The 18,811-nt window shown below is 40.0% G+C and overlaps 1 protein-coding gene across 1 annotated transcript in view; it reads left to right on the plus strand.

Moving 5' to 3' along the window:
- Window positions 1-14,148, plus strand: part of rpa1.S (replication protein A1 S homeolog) — a 33,800-nt gene extending 19,652 nt beyond the window's left edge. The window contains exons 9-17 of the mRNA XM_041583312.1: window positions 793-861; window positions 954-1,146; window positions 1,221-1,360; window positions 2,783-2,931; window positions 3,979-4,111; window positions 6,191-6,367; window positions 6,895-7,002; window positions 10,267-10,353; window positions 13,496-14,148. Coding sequence (XP_041439246.1) covers window positions 793-861; window positions 954-1,146; window positions 1,221-1,360; window positions 2,783-2,931; window positions 3,979-4,111; window positions 6,191-6,367; window positions 6,895-7,002; window positions 10,267-10,353; window positions 13,496-13,606 — 1,167 coding nt within the window. The 3' untranslated portion in view covers window positions 13,607-14,148. The remainder of the gene's footprint in view (window positions 1-792; window positions 862-953; window positions 1,147-1,220; window positions 1,361-2,782; window positions 2,932-3,978; window positions 4,112-6,190; window positions 6,368-6,894; window positions 7,003-10,266; window positions 10,354-13,495) is intronic.
- Window positions 14,149-18,811: the final 4,663 nt, after the last annotated feature.

Here is an 18,811-nt window from a genome sequence, read left to right on the forward strand (position 1 = left end):
CTAATAGGAAAATCCCCAGACTATAGTGTTTATGAGACTTGCTCTGAACTGACCAGGCATCAGTGTATTGTTTGGAATTCTCTCCTTTGCCATCTCTGTAAAAACATTATAAAGGGATTCTGTTGTGATTTTTACGATGTAGTATTTATTTCTAAATGACACTGTTTACACTGCAAATAATTCCCTCTACAATATAAAATGTCATTGCTGAACCAGCAAGTGTATTTAGTTGTAATATTGGTGTGTAGGTGCATCTCAGCTCATTTTGCCTGGTCATGTGATTTCAGAAAGAGCCAGCACTTTAGGATGGAACTGCTTTCTGGCAGCCTGTTGTTTCTCCTACTCAATGTAACTGAATGTGTCTCAGTGGGACCTGGATTGTACTATTAAGTGCTGTTCTTAGATCTACCAGGCAGCTGTCATCTTGTGTTAGGGAGCTGCTATCTGGTTACCTTCCCACTGTTCTGTTGTTAGGCTGCTGGGGGGCGATATGAGTCCAACTTGCAGTACAGCAGTAAAGAGTGACTGAAGTTTATCAGAGCACAAGTCACATGACTGGGGGCAGCTGGGAAACTGACAATATGTCTAGCCCATGTCAGATTTCAAAATTAAATATATGCTCTTTTGAGAAACGGATTTCAGTGCAGAATTCTGCTGCAGCAGCACTATTAACTGATGTGTTTTTAAAAATAAATGTTTTACCATGACAAGGTTAAGCTGTAATGTAGTAAATCCTTTTTGTCTGACATTGCAATATAGGTCAGTGCAGTTGCTGCCTTTGTTTTTCTACAGGGTGAGATCCGAGCTACAGCTTTCAATGATCAAGCTGACAAGTTCTTTTCCCTTATTGAAGTCAACAAGGTAATTTTCTTACTGCTTGTTCCAATTTTTTTAAGAAGTGAAAGACGGACTCCCGCTGCTTTATTATGACCTTGCGTTCTCCATCTGCCTAGGTGTATTACTTCTCCAAAGGCACATTAAAGATCGCCAACAAGCAGTACACCTCTGTGAAGAACGACTACGAGATGACTTTCAACAGTGAGACGTCCGTTATTCCCTGCGACGACTCTGCTGATGTCCCTACGGTGCAGTTTGAATTTGTACCTATTGGCGAATTAGAAAGCAAGAACAAAGATACAGTATTGGGTGAGGATTGGTTGCTATACTGGGATTATTTGCTTCATTGAAATTCATGCTAAAATTTGTACATTTACCTTCAGATATCATAGGAATTTGCAAGAACGTCGAAGAGGTAACTAAGGTCACAATAAGATCCAACAACAGAGAAGTTTCTAAGCGCAACATTCATCTAATGGATTCATCTGGTAAATTGGTCTCGACAACTCTGTGGGGCGAAGATGTAAGTTTCTAAAATTACACTGTAGATGCAGATTGCCTGTAACCGCAGTAGTAAGGCATGGTTTGTGAAGAAAATGTCACAGAACAAAACAAATTAGTGCAATATGCCTCCCACATTTACACATTTCTCTGAAATTTGAAAAGTGAGGCTTTAAAGGAGGAAAAGGAAAGCTACCAAAGCAGTTTATTGCCAATAAATTAGCCACAATAGTGCAAACTATAAGACTATGTTTATTCTGCAGAATGCTTTACCATACCTGAGTAAAAAGCTCTAGAAGCCCTCTCTTGTTTGTTTAGGATAGCAGCTGCCATATTAGCTTGGTGTGACATCACTTCCTGCCTCAGTCTCTCTCTGCTCACTCATAGTTCTGGGCTCAGATTACAGCAGGGAGGAGGGGAGGGGAGAGAAGCAAACTGAGCATGCCCAAGCCCTGGAGGTTTAAGCAGAAAACAGTTAGTCTGATACAGAAGCCCATGAGTACACAATAGAAGGAAAGAAATGTGCTGTTTCTTTTGACAGGGGACTCAGAGCAGCATTACTTTGAGGGTTTACTGGTTTATTTATATAGATCTTTCTGATAAAGCTTACCTGTAAATACATTTTTAGTATGATGTAGAGAGGGATATTCTGAGACAATTTGCAATTGGTTTTTATTATTTGTGGTTTTTGAGTTTTCGCTTTTTATCCTGCAGCTCTCCAGTTTGCAGCGTCAGCAATCTGGTTGCTAGGGTCCAAATGACCTTAGCAACCGTGAATTGATTTGGATGAGAATATGGAATATTAATAGGGAAGTTCAGAACAGAAAGATGAGTAATAAAAAGTAGCAATAAGAATAAATGTGTAGTTTTACAAAGGATTTGTTTTTAGAAGGGGTCAGTGACCCCCCTTTTGAAAGCTGGAAAGAGTCAGGAGAAGAAGGCAAATAATTCATAAACTATAAAAAATAAATAATGAAGACCAATTAGAATTGGCCATTCTATAACTGAATAAAAGTTTACCTGAAGGTGAACCACCCATTTGATTTCAACCTTTCCTTCTCCTTTAAAGGGGACATCTACCCAACCCACAGTATCTCCTGAGCACTATTGTAGTTTACACTTGCTTTTGACATGCCATCTAGTTAAACGTTAATGATGGTAGCATTGTAAAAGCCAATATGAAAAAGGTGATATTTTACAAGGTGGGCACCTTATGCCCTTTATCAATTCGACATGGTAGTGGACTGTTTTTGGGGTTTTATTTTTTTTTTGTTTTTCTCTCTCCTTGGATATATCTTCTGACACATTTGGTTAATTTCTCTGCCTAGTTTAAATGGTCATTGATCTTGGCAGCACTTTGACTGTATTGTAGTCCTCTGTGGATAAGAATGGCTGTAACAACATTCTTAATTTTAATAACTAATCATTTTATATTTCATAATAGGCAGATAAATTTGATGGTTCCCGACAGCCTGTTGTTGCAATCAAAGGAGCGAGGCTTTCCGATTTCGGAGGGAGATCTCTTTCAGTCTTGTCGTCTAGCACTTTAATGATCAATCCTGATATTCCTGAAGCATTCAAACTCCGTGCATGGTATGGATTCTGTTTATTCCTTGTGGCCTACTGATTTAAAGAAGTAAAGGCTGTATTTACTTGGGTGTGCCAAAAGTTAGGCACCCCAAGTGATGTTATATACTTACTTGAAACACTGGTCTGGTGCTCCTATCAGCAGAAAATAGGCTTTAAATCCAAGCACGGTCCAGTTTGTTTTGTTAAACTGCAGTTCTATTATCTGCACACTAGTGGGCACTGCATCAATGCTAAATACATATTGTTCATCATCTGCAGTAATGCATTTTTTTGTGTGATGAGCTTTCAAAGAATAATAACCTAACCAACTGTAACTCTTTCAAACAGTCTCTCATTTATATCTGACACATTTATATCTGTAGGAAAGCAAAGGTTGTTAAGGAAAATCACACATTTATTCAATTACACACATACAAACACGAGAGTTGTCCTCCAGTACTCCCAACAGGTTTGCACCTTAAAAACGAGATTTTATTATTATTGCCTATTACTGCTGATGCTTCCCTACATTGAAGCAGAAGAAAATGTCAGATAAATGGTGCATGTAAGTGTTCTAGTGTTACTCAAAGTATTATATGGTATATAGTAGCCTTTCTAGTTATGTTTGCTCTCTAAAGGTAAACGGCATTAGTTTATTAAAACAGCTGCAACGTTTTGCTTCTGTTCAAGCAGCTTATCAACACGGAGTGTTTACGGAGCTGCTGTTTGAAGTAAAACATCTCATTTGTTGATATGGTGCACACTTACCTGACTTGTATCAAAGTGATTTTAATGGGCAGTCATTTTTTTAAGAAAAATATATACTACAGAAATTAAGACATTAAATAAAATGTGTTAGTTTTAGGGCAGATAGTAATTTATACAGTTCATAATGCAACTAAATAACAGAAGATTTGGCTGTGCAGGGAAAGGTGTAAGTGGCTGTGTCCTTGCTGTTCTATAACCCTCCCAAATTTTGTTTACTTGTCCCTGCCAATTTGTTATCCTTACCTAGTTTTATCTTAACAACGGCAATGAATTTACAGAAACCTATTTGCTTCTCTTCCCAAGGTTTGACTCCGAGGGGCAAGTGGTAGAAGGAACATCTATCTCTGAATCTCGCGGTGGTGGAACGGGAGGTGGAAACACAAACTGGAAGTCTTTGTTAGAAGTGAAAAATGAAAACCTTGGCCATGGCGAAAAGGTAAATATTTTAGGGCCCGAGCTACTTTACCTTGTATGGGGGAAACTCACACAGGTACATACCTGGTAGCTCCTACACATTTATTACCTGCTCCAAAAAATCTACAGAAGAATCCACTAGATAAAGGTTGTACTAACAGATGATACATACAAAAGCATGCGGTTCACGCTAATGGCATATAACATTTTCTGGTGCTTTGTCTTTGTCAGGGAATTGTGAGAGATACGTATGCCAGGAATTGCATACAAATTCTGCAGCTTTTAAAGGAGACATATAGCATAAATGAAAAAACCCTAATTTTGTAGGCAATTATAACTAATATATGGTGTTGCCTTTACATGGTGATAAAAATGATCTTAAAAAAATATCCCTTTATTGCAGCTCCCTATAGATGTTCTCTGGTCCCTGTCTGGGTTTCAAATGAGGGGTGGGAGTTTCCTAACTGTCCCTGCCAGAAGCACAGTGGGAGGGGGACAGCCAATCACAGCCCTGCAGTCACACAAGCACAGACAGACTTCAGTTCCCTATCAGGTCCTGCTAGCTGCTGATTGGTTCCTGTCCTACAGTGCAGTGAGCTGAGTGCACTGCCTGGGAATTCAGGGAGCAACAAGTGGAAGAGAAGGGAGGGATTATTAGGGTTTTTGCAGAAATATTCAATAAATCAGCCTGAAACACTACTTTATAAAGCACAATTCTTCTCTATCTAAATGAGTATAATGCACTGGTGCAATCTTATTTTTTACACAATATGTCTCCTTTAAAATAAGACTATGAAGTTCATATATCTGCTTGCCTCCCTCTCATATTGCACTGGATATACAACTGGTTACAATGGTCCTGGGGTTAGAATATTGTTATGATATTGGTAACTGATTGAGTAGTTGCTAAAGAGGAAAAAACACATGGATGTAGTTGAGGAAGGTAAAAGTTTCTGAAATTTTTCAAAAGAGCAAACAGATTATTTCTATATTCAATTTTGAAATCTGACATGCGGCTAGACATATTGTCAATTTCCCAGCTGCCCCAAGTCATGTGACTTGTGCTCTGATAAACTTCAATCACTCTTTACTGCTGTACTGCAAGTTGGAGTGATATCACCCCTCCCCCTCCAGCAGCCTAACAACAGAACAATGGGAAGGTAACCAGATAGCAGCTCCCTAACACAAGATAACAGCTGCCTGGTAGATCTAAGAACAGCACTCAATAGTAACAATTTACCCCTTTTTTCACACGTCGGGCAAAATTGCATTTTAGTGCAGTGGTATCATACTTGTATATTCAACTCTAGTGCAAGAATACAATCCATTTATTTTTCCATTGTAGACCCCATACAGCATGGGAAAGCGATACAATTAGTTTCTGAGAAATAGGATGCTATGCTGGTTTATTTCAGTAAATGGATCTCGGGAGCAGCTTCTGTATAGAAACTGGGGAATAAACCAGTTTATGAAAAGCAAGTTATATCTGACTTATTTTGTATAGTCTTATTGCATCAGTCTCTCCAAGACCCATTAAAGGGCACTTGTTGCCAAAATATATTATCCCCAACATGGCAGCTCGAACTGGGAGCTCCCTCCCAATGCCTAGCGCTGATGGTAGAGTACTGCAGCTGGCCGGGTACCTGCAGGTTACCAGCAAAAAATCGTGCACCCTGTGGAACGACGGGAGGATTTTAAGGTGCAGGTATACCCGCAGGTCGGGTTGCGGGTCTCATCTAAATTTCTTATCTTATGTCTATATTTTACTCCTTTTAAAGTTTACTAAAGTTTACTAAAGATGTGTCCCCGCCCACTTTTGATGACATCACTTCCGGTTTGCTGCACCATCACTTCCTGTTTGATGGAGGTTGCGGATCCGGCTCAGGTAGCGGATCAAAGTGGGTAAAAATGACGGTCAGGTCCGGGTCTTAAAAATTGGTTCTGCGCAGGACTCTGGTGATAGCTGGCGGAGGTGTACTTTTACCCCCAACCTGAGTGCGGGCTTTATTAGCCCACAACTTTGGTTAAGGATTATATGTTTTGGCAACAGGTGTCCTTTAAGTGATCACAGATTGAGTTAATTCTACTTTCACTATTTCAGGCAGATTATTTCACCAGCATTGCTACAATTGTGTATCTTCGGAAAGAAAACTGTCTTTATCAGGCCTGCCCTTCAGAAGACTGCAACAAAAAGGTGATAGATCAACAGAATGGGCTTTTCCGCTGTGAAAAATGTAACAAAGAATTCCCAAACTTCAAGTATCGTCTCATCCTTTCAGTAAGTATAGAAGTGATTTTACTGCCCCTTCTAATAATGGCCGAAATAAACCCAAATATTTTAAAGGGATTCTGTCATGATTTTTATGATGTCACTGTTTACACTGCAAATAATTCACTGTACAATATAAAATGTCATTCCTGAAGCAGCAAGTGTATTTAGTTGTAATATTGGTGTGTAGGTGCATCTCAGCTCATTTTGCCTGGTCATGTGATTTCAGAAAGAGCCAGCACTTCAGATAATTTAAATTAAATTAACCTGTGCCACATAGCCTTTTTTAAATTTCCGCCATTGCTACACAGCAGCTTGTTTATATAAACTATAGAAGTATTTCTGCAGCAAACACATCAGTTTTACCAGTGCAGGACAACAGTACATGATATTTTCATTACTTTAAAACTCTAATTTTTCAGTGTTACTGTTCCTTTAACCTTGTCCCTGTAGGTTACTGCCTGCTACTTCCTATATATTTTTATGCTCGTCATCGACAAGATTTTTGGTTACTCCCATACTGTTACATTTTGCAGGCTAACATTGCAGACTTTGGGGAGAATCAGTGGATAACCTGTTTCCAAGAATCGGCAGAGAGTATTCTGGGTCAGAATGCTACTTATCTTGGAGAACTTAAGGAAAAGGTAAGTTGCAGAATCACATCAAAAACACATCCTAGCTATATATTTGTTGACCGCAGACTGTGCTTTCCAAATAACTTGCTTCCCAATATTCCAGCACTGAAGTATATACAGTACTCAGAAGTCAGGAAGACATGCAGATTCTATTCTTTGTTTGTTCGTTTCAGTCTAACAATCTAACATTCAAATAGGGTGAGACGATGTTCTGGCCATTAATTGACAGATTGCAATGATACAAAAGTTATGTCGGAGAAATAGTAGTGACAGTCAATGTTCCTACTTTTTGATGTATTTGGGCTTAATAAATCACTTTTGACACATTTCAAGCAAAAGGTGTGCATCAGGGTTTTTCCTTTTATTGATCCATTGATCCTGGTCTAATGGAAGGGTCTTCTGGTCAAGCAATCTGCACTTTCAACTAGGGATGCACCGAATCCAGGATTCGGCCTTTTTAAGCAGGATTCGGCAGAATCGTTCTGCCTGGCCAATCCGAATCCTAATTTGCATATGTAAATTAGGGGCGGGGAAGGAAATCACGTGACTGTCACAAAACAAGGAAGTAAAAAATGTTTTCCCCTTCCCACCCCTAATTTGAATATGCAAATGTTCGTGTTCGGTATTTGGCCAAATCTTTCGCAAAGGATTCGGGGTTTCGGCCGAATCCAAAAAAGTGGATTCAGTGCATCCCTACTTTCAACAAGTGTTAACTATTTAGGCATTGGGTTGAGCTCTCTAATATCGTGCACTGTTCCCTCTAAGGCAGGGATCCCCAACCTTTTAAACCCATGAGAAACATTCAGAAGAGAAATTAGTTGGGGAGCAACACGAGCATGGAAAATGTTCTTGGGGTGCCAAATAAGGGCTGTGATTGGCCATTTGGTAGCTCCTATGGGGACCCGTCACCCAAAAGAATTAATCCAAATTCTATTTTATCACATTAGTCAAGCAAAATAAACTTTAATTACATTGTTTAAATTATATGAATCTTGTTTTCATCTGGAGCTAATTCTAATTACAGCAAGCAGGCAGGAGCCATTTTGTGGACACTGTTATTAAGACAAGTCTTGTATCATCTCAGAATCTTGTTTGTGCACCAGAATGTGGGACCTGATGTCCATCCCCATGTCCTGGTTACACAATTAAATGGTGAAGAGAATGTGGGACCTGATGTCCATCCCCATGTCCTGGTTACACAATTAAATGGTGAAGAGATTGGGGGGAATGTGGGGAGCAGTGACATGTAGGAAGTGCTGAATGGAAAGTGAAAGGAATTGTCTGCCCCGCCTCTATGCCACTGGCATAGAGGAGTGACAGACAATATTTGATTGACAGCTGAGATTTTTAAATGAGCTTACAACAGCTATGAATGCTTTAATTAAAAAAAAAAAAGAATTTGGATTTCATGTTTATTTTGAAAATGACTTATTATACAGCTTTTTATGTCTGGGTGACAGGTCCACTTTTACAGAATGTCTGCAGTTATCAGCCTATAGTTACATAGTTAAGTTGGGTTTGGTTGAGAAAAGACCAAAGTTCATCAAGTTCAACACCTCCAAGACTGGAATCAGCATGGAAATGCGAAAATCTATGTGGAGAAAAGAAAATCTTCCCCTTTTTTTGCTCCCCAAAACACTGCTGGTTCTGCAACATCTTTTCCCACTGGGTAATGCAAAGAGAATTGTAATCAAGCTTTAAGCTGGAGCAGTTCCACCAAAACGGTCATCTCGGCCCTACCATGCCCAACCCTCTCTTGATTTGAGCTTTAAATGGAGAGCTTCAGATTTTGGGGTTTATGGGACATGAATCTCATCCACAGTATACATATGATAAAGGCAGATTCGGGGAGATTAGTCGCACAGTCGACAAATCAGCTCCTCTTCGTGGCAACAATCTCCCCGATCTGCCTTCCCCTACCTCCCTGCCGGCTATAATGAGAAATCATCAGCGGGATGGCACTTTTGGCACTTCGTTTCCGAAGTTGCCTCACAAGGAAACTTCGGGCGATTTTAGAAAAAGAAGCGCTGTGAGTGCCATCCCGCTGGTGATTTCTCATTATAGCTGGCGGGAAGGTAGTGGAAGGCAGATCGGGAAGATTGTCGTCCTGAAGAAGAGCCAATTTGTCGCCTGGGCGACTAATCTCCCTGAATCTGCCGTTGTACCCTTACCCTTACACTCTCAAATGAGTGCAACTACATTTATGGGATCTATTATCTAGAATGCTTAGGACCTAGGGTTTTTCATAATTTGGATCACCATATTTAGTCTGCTAAAAAAGCGAAAACATTTCAACATGAAACCCACTAGAATGATGTTGCAACCAATATGGATTCATGCAGCTTCGTTTGGATAAAGTACAAGTTGCTTTTTTATTTATTATTATTATTACAGAGAAATCCTTTTTAAAATTAGAATTATTTACTTAATGGAAATGGCCTCCCTGAAATTCAGAGCTTTCTTGATAATGGATTTCCAGATAAGAGATCACATACGTAAACAAGGGGGATTTGGAAACCTTCTCTGAAGCACAGTGTACTAGCACATAAGCATGTCTGAAATAGAAAGGCATGTTCACCGTCCTCTTGTTTAGAGAAGGTACTCCACGGTGATTGTAATGGGAGCAGGAGTCTAATGTATTATGATTTTCTCTTTCTTAATCACCTAATAGAATTTAAAATGTTGCTGCATCAGCCATTGAAATGTGAAGGATGAATGCAGATGGGGCTTTATTTTTGTTACCCTTCTACTTATGTAAATAGATGCAGATTAAAGGGCAGTGGTGTTGGGAAAGAAAGCTTGCATTTAGGAAGTTGTTTTCACTGTTCCGCCATATTTTTGATAAAGAATCTTGTGTAAAAAGACAGATGCCTTGTTCTGTTGCTGTGCAGAGACAAGAGGCCGGTTTATAGTATGAATAAGTGTTTATAGAAGCAGGCAGCGGCTATTGACTATAAGTGATTCTAACAAGCCTTCTGCACTTCTTGATGGTTTTGTCTTTATCTGAATGCAAACTGATCTTCCTCATCTCTCCAGCAAAAAATGTTCTCTGCTGCTTTTCATTTAAAAGTAGTCTGGTGCCCACACTTACAGCTAGCACTTTCTTAGTTCAATACGTTCCTTCTGGGGAGAGAGAGGAAAGGGCTTATTTTCTGATGACTGCTGAGCTATTTTGACAAGTTTAAAGGTGCAGTTAGTTCCTGGACTGATGGAGCTTTCCACCGGCTGATATGTCCTTTATAACTCTGAATCCTTTCTCTACTCAACTTGCAGAACGAACAAGCCTTTGACGAGGTGTTTCAGAATGCCAACTTCCGTTCTTACACCTTTAGGATCCGAGTCAAGATGGAGACCTACAATGTAAGTATATTCTACAGCAGTGATCCCCAACCAGTAGCTCGCGAGCAACATGTTGCTCCCCAACCCCTTGGATGTTGCTCTCAGTGGCCTCAAAGCAGGTGCTTATTTTTTATTTCCTGGCTTGGAAGCAAGTTTTGGTTGCATGAAAACCAGATGTACAGTCAACCAGAACCTCCTGTAGGCTGCCAGTCCACATAGGGGCTACCAATAGCCAATCACAGCCCTTATTTGGCAACACCCAGGAACATTTGTCATGCTTATGTTGCTCCCCAACACTTTTTACATCTGAATGTTGCTCACGGGTGAAAAAGGTTGGGGACCCCTGTTCTACAGATACCGTTATAAGGTTAACACAATACTTTTGCTTTTAATTAACAAACATTTCAGCATTCAAGCATTTTGGATCATTCAATTTACTTTTAACTGTAAAAGAGAACTAAAGCTTAACCAAAGGTGCAGGGTAGAAAGAGATGCTGTACATTGTGTCTGGCCTTCTGTACCAGCCCAAGGCAACCACAGCCCTTTAGCAGTAAAGATCTGTGTCTCCAAAGATGCCCCAGTAGCTCCCCATCTTCTTTTCTGCTGATTCACTGATTCACATGCTCTGTGCTGCTGTCACTTACTGAGCTTAAGGAGCCACTCACAATATACAGTACACATAGAATAGAAATGTCACAATATAAGGCTGATTAGTAATTAATACACATAATTACTACATGGCAGCACAGAAACCAGTGCAATTAGCATCAGAATTGAATAATCAGCAAACCTGTAGCATCAGCTTATATTACAGCCAGGGAAGCTCATTTTCTGCTGGATAATTAGTGACGAGCCCTAAGCTTAGCTTCTCAACAGCCAATCAGAGCCCACTGAGCATGTGAGTGTCACAGACACTTTCCAAGATGGTGACCCCCTGTGACAAGTTTGAAGTCCTGGATCATTGCTGCTATTGACAAGCTCAAACTTTAGCCTCGTGCAATAAGTTCACTATAGAAAATAGGACATTTTTAACAAATCATTTTCAGGGCTTAGTTCTCCTTTGAGTCTTTGCTTGAGTTTTATCCATAGGACACATGTGCAATAGAGTAAATTTAGAACTTGGACAGTAGTGATGGGTGAATAAATGCACCAGGCATGGATTTGCGGCGAGTTTCCACATTTTGCCGCAGGCGAATTGTCGTGTGTTAAAATTATTTGGACGCCTCTTGACTTAAATGCATTTGGACAAAATAGTCGCACGTATAAAAATTGTTGTTCCCGTCAAAATTGTTGCCTCAAAATTATTTTGAAGTACATTGACTTCAATGCATTTCGCTTATTTTTTGCTGTTTCACAAATTTTTTGATGAAATGGGACAGATTCAGCTATCCTTATTGGACAGTGAACTTTTGCTCTGCTGCAAAACATGGACTGCAAGAAACATCATGGTTGCACTTTCTAGTATAGTACCCTGGGCCAGTGAATCTCTGGGGATGCCCAACTACTTGGGGTTAGCAATTAAGCCTTTTCTTGTCCTTTTAACGACGTTGTCAGTTTATTTAACTCCTGTTTGGGAGTTCCAGAATTACATTTAGATGTAAAGTGGTCTTTAATATTTATTACAATCATAAACTGGATGCATAAACTGTACAACATTAAGGAATCAGAAGGTTGTTGGCTGCATTTTGGTTCAGCTTGCATAATGCTGAACATCATAAAGTGTCAAGATATTATGTTAATAGGTATTTAATGTCTCCTACATTAAATTAATCCAAGCAGGAATTTAGGAGACCATAAAAACAGATACTAAAGTCTTTGCAGACAATATCATATGAGCTGGCAAAGTAGAAGAAGCCTCGAACCTTGATTCTTAGGATGACTGATGCTGCATTGCCTGGAGTAAAAAGTCAAATTATTGGGGAGTATGGCCCATTTGCCCTTGTATAAATAGCTGAAAGAGCCTGTTCAAGGTTAATTAGGGTGAAATATGCGGTGTGCAGATATTCTTGAAACTATGGCTATGGAGTATATAATACAATATTTGTTTTTCACTCTCTCTGACCTTGTTATGAGCCATGGGGGGGGGAGCCCTTGCCAAAGCTGAACCTCCAAGGGGTGTTTGAACAGAAAAAGAATGGCAACAAGACACAAGCTTAATGTCTTTGTGAATTTTATTACATTTATTACATTTCCCCCTTAAAGCAGAAAGTAAACTTAGTCAGAAAGGTCTATATAAATAGACCAGTAACCCCTCAAAGTAATGCTGCTCTGAGTCCTCTGTCAAAAGAAACAGCACATTTCTTCCCTTCTATTGTGTACTCATGGGCTTCTGTATCAGACTAACTGTTTTCAGCTTCAACCTCCAGGGCTAGGGCTTGAGCATGCTCAGTTTGCTTCTCTCTCCCACTCCTCCCTGCTGTTATCTGAGTCCAGAGCAATTAGTGAGCAGGGAGAGACTCAGGCAGGAAGTGATGTCATGCCAAGCTAATATGGCAGCTGCTATCCTAAACAAACAGAGTTTCTAGAGCTGTTTACTCAGGTATGGTAAAGCATTCTGCAGAATAAAAATAGTGTTATAGCTTGCACCATTGTGGCTAATCTATTGGCAATAAACTGCTTTGGTAGCTTTCCTTCTCCTTTAAAGCTTTACAAAAAGAACAGATTTGCGCACAATAAGAATGCAGATTTGCATGTCGCACTGTAATAATCTTTGTTAGGTTTTTATTACATTGTGAACATTAAGGCTATGGACACACAGGCTGTTTTCAGCCTCAGTAATTCTGCAGGCTGAGTGAGCCCCTGCTCCATTGCTTTGAATCCGATCAGTCTGTGTGCGGTGTCACACCCAGGCCGAGATCAGTCCAAATACGCAGGCTAAAATAGCCTCTGAAAACAGCCTGTGTGTCCATAGCCTTAACACCTGCTTGAAGGTGGCGTAACCTTTTGGAGCAAACGTGCAACCTTTTCATTGAGAAGTTTTATTCCATTCACTGCAAACTATTCACATTTGCTATCCTACTGTAGTGAGAGGAGCAAAGTGTTTGCAAAGGCAACATGTTTCAATTTGTGAATGATTTTTGTGTTGGCGTCTAACGTTACATCCCCCCCCATAAATGCCTTCATTTTTCGTTTCTAACCAGTGGTTTGTATTTTTGTTTAAAAGGATGAATCTCGTATAAAGGCCACGGCCATGGATGTGAAGCCTGTTGACCACAAAGAATACTCTCGGAGGCTTATTATGAACATTAGGAAAATGGCGACTCAAGGTGTCTGATTTACCAAAGGCCAATGATAAAATCGCTTAAAGATGTGGGAGCAAATATTAAATTGTTCCATGAATGGCACCATGCTAAAGCACTGAAGCTTAAACTGCATCAACTTCAAAAATGATCACCGTTAGCACTTGCTTCCCAGAGTGTCGAGCAAGTGAAGTGGATAGAAGCCTGCGTTCTTTTCATTCTGCTTCAACTCTCATCAACAAAGCATTCAGCACTGCTCTCTCATGGATGAGAAAAAGGCCTCCAGCAGAAACCCAAGGCCTTTGCATTTGTCATTGCTTAACGTTTTATTCCGTATGTATCCCAGCTGCAGATGAGGTCAGGAAAACTCAATTGGACATTCAGAAAGTGGTATTCTGAGCTATTCCATAAATGTCATGAAGTTTAAGGAACACTTCATAGTTATGGTAGCACTAGGTGCCATTAGTCCTATACAGGGAGTCCTTGAGTTACATACATACAACTTACATACAACTCACACTTACAGACAGGGGCTATTACAGTAACATACTGTGGTTTGACTTTTATTAGAATTTAGCTTTAAAGGAGAAAGAAAGGCTACAATTAAGTAAGCTTTATTGGAAAGCTCTATATAAATACACCAGTAAACCCTCAATGTAATGTTGCTCTGAGTCCCCTGTCAAAAGAAACAGCACATTTCTTTCCTTCTATTGTGTACTCATGGGCTTCTGTATCAGACTTCCTGTTTTCAGCTTAAACCTCCAGGGCTAGGGCTTGAGCATGCTCAGTTTGTTCCTCTCTCCCTCCTCCCCTCCCTGCTGTAATCTGAGCCCAGAGCTATGAGTGAGCAGGGAGAGACTCAGGCAGGAAGTGATATCACACAAAGCCAATATGGCAGCTGCTATCCTAAACAAACAGAGAGCTTCTAGAGCTTTTTTCTCAGGTATGGTAAAACATTCTACAGAATAAATATATTGTTATAGCTTGAACTATTGTGGCTAATCTATTGGCATAAACTGCTTCAGTAGCTTTCCTTCTCCTTTAATAAGTGCCCTAATCCCATCTGGTGTCTGTTGTCTACTACAGAGCACAGAAAGATAAAAAATAAACACTATGTTAAGACAGACATCTCTCTAAGCTGCATTTAAGAACTATCGTGAAAATGAAAATTTAATATGAGCTTCATCATACTGAAATAAGAAAGTTCTAAATACAATCAATTAAAAATTCTGCATTGATTCAGAAATGATTAAGTTTATCTTCACTATTCCTCTCTCAGCATCTGTTTCTCTTCATTCTCTCTTCATGCAGCAGTTGGGTGTCAGATATTCACTGACAGTTACATCCAATATATCTTATAGGGGGGCTCCTTTTGCCTAGAAGATGTATTAGAACTCACTCTATTAAACTCACCAGACATCATGTCTCTCTACATGCAGGATTTGTAGTTATTTTGTTTGTACTGGAATCAGTTATTTGAGTGAGCTCTAATACATCTTCTAGGCAAAAGGAGCCCCCCTATAAGATATATTGGATCTAACTGTCAATGAATATCTGACACCCAACTGCTGCATGAAGAGAGAATGAAGAGAAACAGATGCTGAGAGAGGAATAGTGAAGATAAACTTGATTATTTCAGAAACAATGCAGAATATTTAATTGATTGTATTTAGAAAGTTTCTTCAGTATGAGGAAGCTGATGTTAAATTTTCCTTTTTGAGATAGTTTCCCTTTAAGAACAAACCTACAGACCCTATCTCATGCATAAGCTGGGGGACTGCCTGTATAGTTTAGGGACTCCCTGTCTTCCTGTAAAAGACCTGGGGCTTCCACCCTCCTCTGCAGCTTTTTGCATCAGCCGGATGGATGTGCCAAACTGTTGGGAACGCTTGGAATGACAATACGGAAGAATTCTTAATCAAAGGCCTATCCTTTTTTTTTTTTCTATCTGAATACTTTCCTTCGGGGTTTAATAGACTGAGTCAGATGGCCTTGATTTCAATCAAAATTCTCTCTTGTGAGGAACTCTGATAAGCATTGACTCTCTGCCCCCTGGGGAAATCTGGCCAACTACAAAGCTTGGCTTTATTTTTCATTTAAATTAATATTTTGCTTCCTTGCTCTCCCCTTTTCTTGACAGAGTGTAATTGCTGTCTGTACATATTACTTTTTTTTTTTTTGTGTGTCTTTCCTCAGTGACTGAATGAATCGCTGTAGTTCTAGTACAAAGAAGGGGGTACCCTTTCATTCCCTGAACGGAATTAAAACAAAAACTTTAGTTTTGCCTTTGTATAATCCTGTTTCTGCTGGAAAGCAATTAATTTCCTCTGGGTGGAATAAGATGAAGAAAGCTGATATTTCCCAGCCTTAACATCATTTGCTTTTCTCTGATTGGATTTTTGAATTTCACTGTTTTTAAAGCGCTGATACAGCATTTTTTTTGCATGCTTCTATTGACGCGCAAAGCCCCCAGGAATGCAACAAAAATTTAAAATTTGCCTTAAAAAACATAATTCTGCAGGTGGGGATGTATTTGGAGCTCGGTGCTGCCCCAGTGAGGGCTTCATTATATTCACATTATATTCACAGCATACTCCTTCCTTTGGATAACTTATCTGCTATAGAAATCAGTGTTGTAAAGAATTCAGGTCTGTAGTACAGTCATTTAGCTTCACTCACCTGCCTGCACACACAATCTACAACTGAAACTGCTTTCCAAATATCACCCGCCATTTACAGGTTGTTCACCTTGAAACTTTTAGTATGATGTAGAGAGGGACATTCTGAGACATTTTGCAATTGGTTTTGATTTTTTATTATTTGTGGTCTTTGAGTTATTTATTTATTTTTTTATTCAGCAGCTCTCCAGATTGCAGATTCTGTAGTCTGGTTGCTAGGGTCCAAATTACCCGAGCAACCATGCATTTATTTGAACGAGACGCTAGAATATGAATAGGAGATGCGTTGCAAAAGCAATACATTGCCTTACAGAGCATTTGTTTTTTTTAGATGGGGTCAGTGACATTTGAAAGCTGGGATGAGTCAGAGGAATAAGGTGAATAATGTATAACCTATAAAAAAAAAAGACCAATGGAATTCTATAACATACTAAAATTTAACCTAAAGGTGAACCACCCCATTAAATAGATACTGTCATGGGAAAACATGTTTTTTTCAAAACACATCAGTTAATAGTGCTACTCCAGCAGAATTCTGCACTGAATTCCATTTCTCAAAAGAGCAAACTGATTTTTTTATATTCAATTTTGAAATCTGACATGGGGCTAGACATATTGTCAATTTCCCAGCTGCCCCTGGTCATGTGACTTGTCATTCTTTACTGCTGTACTGCCCCTCCCCCCAGTAGCCTAACAACAGAACAATGGGAAGGTAACCAGATAACCGCTCCCTAACACAAGATAACAGCTGCCTGGTAGATCAAAGAACAACACTCAATAGTAAAATCCAGGTCCCACCGAGACACATTCAGGTACATTGAGTAGGAGAAACAACAGCCTGCCAGAAAGCGGTTCCATCCTAAAGTGCTGGCTCTTTCTGAAATCACATGACCAGGCAAAATGAGCTGAGATGCACCTACACACCAATATTACAACTAGGGTTGCCACCTGGCCGGTATTTCAGTGGCCTGGCTGGTAAAAATGATGGCTGATCCCAATGTTATTAATAGGGAAAAAAGATAAAAATATTTGGAAGCAGACATTGTTTTCTGCGCATGCGTGGTTGGAGTAACATTCCGGTCCCGAACAACTGCGCATGTGCCGAAAGCCACCAAAATTTCTGAAAGTCAAGAAAAATGTCATTGAAATTTCCTGAAAAATTTTCTGAAACGACTGTCTGCTTCCGAAGTTTAACGAAGAAAAGAAGATGGCTGCCGTGAACTCCCTAGGACAGAATCTGCACTGAGGGGTAAGTAAAAAGTTAGGGGCATTTGCCCCGGGTACCAGGTAGGCTGGGGGGGGAGCAGAGAGGGGGGGTCTACCTAGGGAAGGGGGGTAGGGTTTTTTTTATGTTACAGGTTGGATTCTCCTTTAATGCCCCTAGCAGATATCTGTCTGTTAAAGGGGGAACTATCGCAAAAATGAAAATTGAATACAAACTTCATCATACTGAAATTAGAAACTTTCTAAATACATTTATCAACACTGGGCAAATTTGCCCATGGGCAGCAACCCATGACAACCAATCAAATTGCTGCATTATTTTACTAGCAGCTGGCTTCAAAAAGCTAATCACTGATTAGTTGCTATAGGTAACTGCCCATGGGCAAATTTGCCCAGTGTTGATAAATGAGTCCCAATCAGTTGAGAAAAGAAAGAATCAAGTTCATGTTCACTATTCCTCTCTCAGCATCTGTTTCTCTTCATTCTGTCTTCATGCAGCAGTTGGGTGTCAGATATTCATTGACAGTTAGATCCAATATATCTTATAGGGGGGCTTCTTTTGCCTAGAAGATGTATTAGAGGTCACTTTATTAAACTCACCAGACATCATGTCTCTCTACATGCAGGATTTGTGCAAAAGGCAGTTATTTTGTTCAGAGCCGGGCCAACCCAGCCAGGCGCCATAGGCAACCTGGCTGGGTACGGCGCCGGCTGAGCGCAGTTTCTGGCGCGCATGCGCGAAACTTTGCAATTCCAAAATATACGCGTGCAAGTCGGGGAGAGACGGGACCGGACAATGGGGTAGGCGTCAGAGCAGGTACGTGCCTGGCGCCCCCCCAGCTTTGCGCCCTAAGCACATGCCTACTCTGCTTACCCCTAGTTCTGGCCCTGATTTTGTTTGTACTGGAATCAGTTAGTTGAGTGAGCTCTAATACATCTTCTAGGCAAAAGGAGCCCCCCTATAAGATATATTGGATCTAACTGTCAGTGAATATCTGACACCCAACTGCTGCATGAAGAGAAACAGATGCTGAGAGAGGGATATTGAAGATAAATTATTTCAGGAACAGTACAGAATATTTAATTGATTGTATTTAAAAAGTTTCTTATTCAGTATGCTGAAGTTTATACAATTTTTTCGGGATTGTTCCCCTTTAATTGCATTTTCAAACAAGCTTTGCACAGCTTTTTTTTTTTTTCTCTTAATTCCACCCCAGGGTCCATTCTTGATAAGCACTTCTTTGTTGGCTCCAATAACGCAAAAATTCCCTGTTTCCCACCAGTCAGGTGAATGTGATGTATAATAAACTCACCAAAAGGACTATACTTTTATTGCAC

The sequence above is a fragment of the Xenopus laevis genome, chromosome 2S (genome assembly GCF_017654675.1).
Source record: "Xenopus laevis strain J_2021 chromosome 2S, Xenopus_laevis_v10.1, whole genome shotgun sequence".
Taxonomy (NCBI): Eukaryota; Metazoa; Chordata; class Amphibia; order Anura; family Pipidae; genus Xenopus; species Xenopus laevis.